We start from the raw sequence: 3,454 nt of genomic DNA on the forward strand, positions 1-3,454 counted from the left end.
GGTATATCTGGGAATATATTTAATATCACAGTATTTCCAGTCATTCAGAGACTATATTTCTCACTATTAAAATGCAGCCATAAAATAATTTTAATACTGCTATTAAAATAACTGACTGTGAATGCCACATATAATCTAGGTCTTTTGCTGGCTTTATTTAATTTTAAACATTTGCAACATGTTTTTGATCCATTAGGAAAATTCTTAGACTTCTTGTTTTGCAGCTATTGGAAACAAACCCCAAGAATCTGCATATCAGTTAAGGCTTTGAGTTAAATAGGGTGACACCGGCATGGGGGAGGGTAGTAGAAGGAAGCACACAGAGATTAAAAAAAAGACTTTTAAACTTCAGAAACAGAAAAATTAAGAGCAGCACAAATATTCCCAGAAGTTGCTTTTTATTATGGAATTAGGTTTTTCTGCCTAGGCAAATATTTTATTATGCTGTTTATAATCAAACTTCCATACTAATGTGCTGGAGTACAGAAGTTTGAAAAAAAAAATCAAAATGACTGGTCTGTTTTTATCATCCAAAATGATTAAGAACAGACCGCTACATGCAGGATCTTGGGACACTTCTACAAGAAAAGTAGAAGTTAAAAGTACAAAAGACAATGAGGTTTATTGGCTTTTTCAGCCTGTGTTGCTTAGGTGATGTTAGAACATCATTTCTTATACCACAGTGACAGGTAAGTCAGTAAATTAACCTTAAATATTTACCCTGATGTGTTTTAAAACAGACTTGATCAATGAACATCTTTTTGAAGACTTTTGGACAAGTAAGACTGCTTTCTCATCAGGCTGCAGTCATCTTGTGCACTTAAGATACATATATCTGTTTAAAAACTACCAGAGCACATTAGCTCTTAAAATTGTGCAATGAGTCAGAAATGTCCAATTGTGCAAAGTCTTCTGGTTTCTGGAATAGACCTTCTGATCATCCCATGCCTGGTGCTCGGCTGAAACGACTGAAGGAAACGTAATTGCAGAGTAATCATTGCACAGCATGTCCTCAGGGCACATGTGACTTCACCTTCAGCTTCCCTCCTGTTGGCTCACAGACAGCGCAGGTAACCCCACACAGGGAGAGGGCAGCAGCCACAGGAGTCTATTTGAGGACAGAAGCTGCAGTTTTGATGAGCAGTGGTTTAGCTGCCTCTAGGATGTCCAGTTCAGGGTCCAGTGAACGACCTAGTCCCTCCAGAACCATGATGGCAAAGATGATGGAAGCAAAATTGCTCTCGAGCTTCACCTAGAACAACAAGAGACTAAATGGACTCAGTGGACGTTCTCTTCTTCTGTGCCCATTCAACCAAGGTCCCAGCTCTGGCTAAGCTAAGAGGGAAGGGAAGGGAAGAGGCTGCTGTGAACACACGCACACCTGAAGCTAATGCAACTCCACCAACTGGAGTTTTAGAATTCACTGAAATCCAGCAGCAGGCCCAAACATAAGGAGACAGTTTCAGGGTGAGTGCACTGAGGGAACCCAAGAGTTTGTTTTTCATACAAAAAGGGGAATGGGTTTTCTTTTTCTTCCATACAAGAATATCAGGGCCTTACAAGTGCTCACCGTGGCTGCATTAGTATCCAACATACTTGGACACGTGTTTGTGTAAGGGGCAGCTCACCTGAATGGCCATAAAAGACCCCACAGGTCAGAGGAAATGATTCTCTGCTCTCTATGTGGAGAAACTGCTTCCCAGTTCCCAGCCAGGTACCAGGATTGTTTCAAGGCATACCAAGGCACTAAGAAGTTGGGAGGACTTGCTTTGTAAGGGCCTAGATTACATTTCATTTCACTAGAAACCTACTTAATGAGGTTTAATGACAAAAAAACCTCTAAGTAAGGAATGTTTAGAGGGACCCTTTGCACAGTGAGCAAAGTGGCTGACAACCTTTTCATTTCCTCTAGTTCAGGCCACCACAGCTCTGTTGATTTCCAAAGCTGCTTGCAGCTGTGGAAACTTGTTTCCTAAAAAATCAGTTTACTTATGTTATCTCTGTCCTGTGAGCAACTTCTCACCTTTGAGCCCTCTAACAAACTAGTAAAATGGCCTGGTGCTGTTATATAGCCCCATATCAAGAAAGAGGTCCAGGGAAGAATGCATGCAATGATATAGAAGTGGAATATATATTAGATTTAATTTTCTGCTTCTAAGAAACTACCAAAAAAAGATAGGAAAAACTATGTGTTACCAAAATATTCCTTTCAGTAAACAATATCAGCCATTAAATGTAGCATTAAGACCAAAAAACCCCAACAAAACAGACATACCTAAGAAACGTGCTAAGAAACAGCAAGCCTGCAACACTTGGTTACATTGATGCAGTTCCTCTCCTAGCAGTTTATTTCAGAAGTCAATCCCCCTCCTTGCTAGCCTTTCATGTTGCCAGTAGTTCTCCCTCCCCAAATAAACTTCCAGCTATTGAAGGCAGACAGTGACAGGACCTCACCTTATGGGTCATCAATAGTTTGAAGACATTCGAGAGGAGATTTCCCACCTGCAGCTGGAATACAAAAAGAAGTGAACAACTGATCAAAAACCCCTTTTGTTTCAGTTTTCAGTGCCGAGTTGCAGTGAATTGCAAGTGAGTAAGAATGAGACACGGTGCACTTGCCTTCCCCAGGGCGATGGTGTTTCCCCGGACCTTGGCCACCAGTTCTGCCATCTCAGCCTTGAACCGCTCGATATCCTGGCACTGGTTGGCGCGGGCGTGGTGGAGGATCAGCTCTGCCACTCTCTCCCCCTGAGGAACAAGTTGGAACAAGAGAATCAGGACTTGATCGCCGGTAACTTGCAACCAATTGTTTGCAGTTCTTGCTTAGTTGCTGAGAAATACATCTGGCAGCACAGGATGGGCCTGAATACATGGTTTAGCATGGATTCCTTGGCCTGCTTGGGCAGATTATAAACAGACCAAGACAAAATGTGTCCTTCTCGAGATATGCTGGTGAGCCATTCAACCTGCAGCTGAAAAACAGGCAAGTATGAGCACAGATGCTTGTTCTCAGAATGAATAGGAGACATCAGCACCAGATTCTCTAGTCCATCTGAAAGTGTTTTTCAGGTGGGAAGGAGGATAAAGTAGTTCTCCTTATACGCAGGAGCCTGCTCTCTTAGTCAGACAGTCCACCTGTTTTGCGTATTCTTCTCTACAGATGCTGACACACAGCAGCAAAATGGAGAAAGGCACCTGGGCTTTCCAGCAGCAAGGCTGCAGAAGGGAACACATGGAAGATCAAGTTGTCAATCCATTCCCTCCCCTTCTCTAGCAAAACCTGACAGATTCTGCAATAGCCTCCAATGCAAGTGGCTCCCAGGCAGTCTTCACTTGCAGCAGAAGCACTCCTAACCAGGGAGTGGCAGCCATACTTCCCATTTAGCACCTTCTGTTTCCTGAGCCACTGAAATTGTTCCACTCTGGCAGCGTCCTTGCTGTAGGGGAATATCTT

General features: G+C 42.8%; 1 protein-coding gene across 1 annotated transcript in view; it reads right to left on the reverse strand.

Annotated features, from left to right (window-relative positions):
• Nucleotides 1-381: 381 nt before the first annotated feature.
• ADCK2 (aarF domain containing kinase 2) overlaps nt 382-3,454 on the reverse strand; it is a gene marked incomplete at its 5' end in the record, with an annotated part of 12,789 nt that continues 9,716 nt past the window's right edge. The window contains 3 exons of the mRNA XM_027911363.1: nt 382-1,252; nt 2,455-2,508; nt 2,620-2,822. Coding sequence (XP_027767164.1) covers nt 1,109-1,252; nt 2,455-2,508; nt 2,620-2,822 — 401 coding nt within the window. The remainder of the gene's footprint in view (nt 1,253-2,454; nt 2,509-2,619; nt 2,823-3,454) is intronic.

Source organism: Empidonax traillii, unplaced genomic scaffold (assembly GCF_003031625.1).
Source record: "Empidonax traillii isolate 1590-97213 ecotype Southwest subspecies unplaced genomic scaffold, ASM303162v1 scaffold7675:size18249, whole genome shotgun sequence".
Classification (NCBI taxonomy): domain Eukaryota; kingdom Metazoa; phylum Chordata; class Aves; order Passeriformes; family Tyrannidae; genus Empidonax; species Empidonax traillii.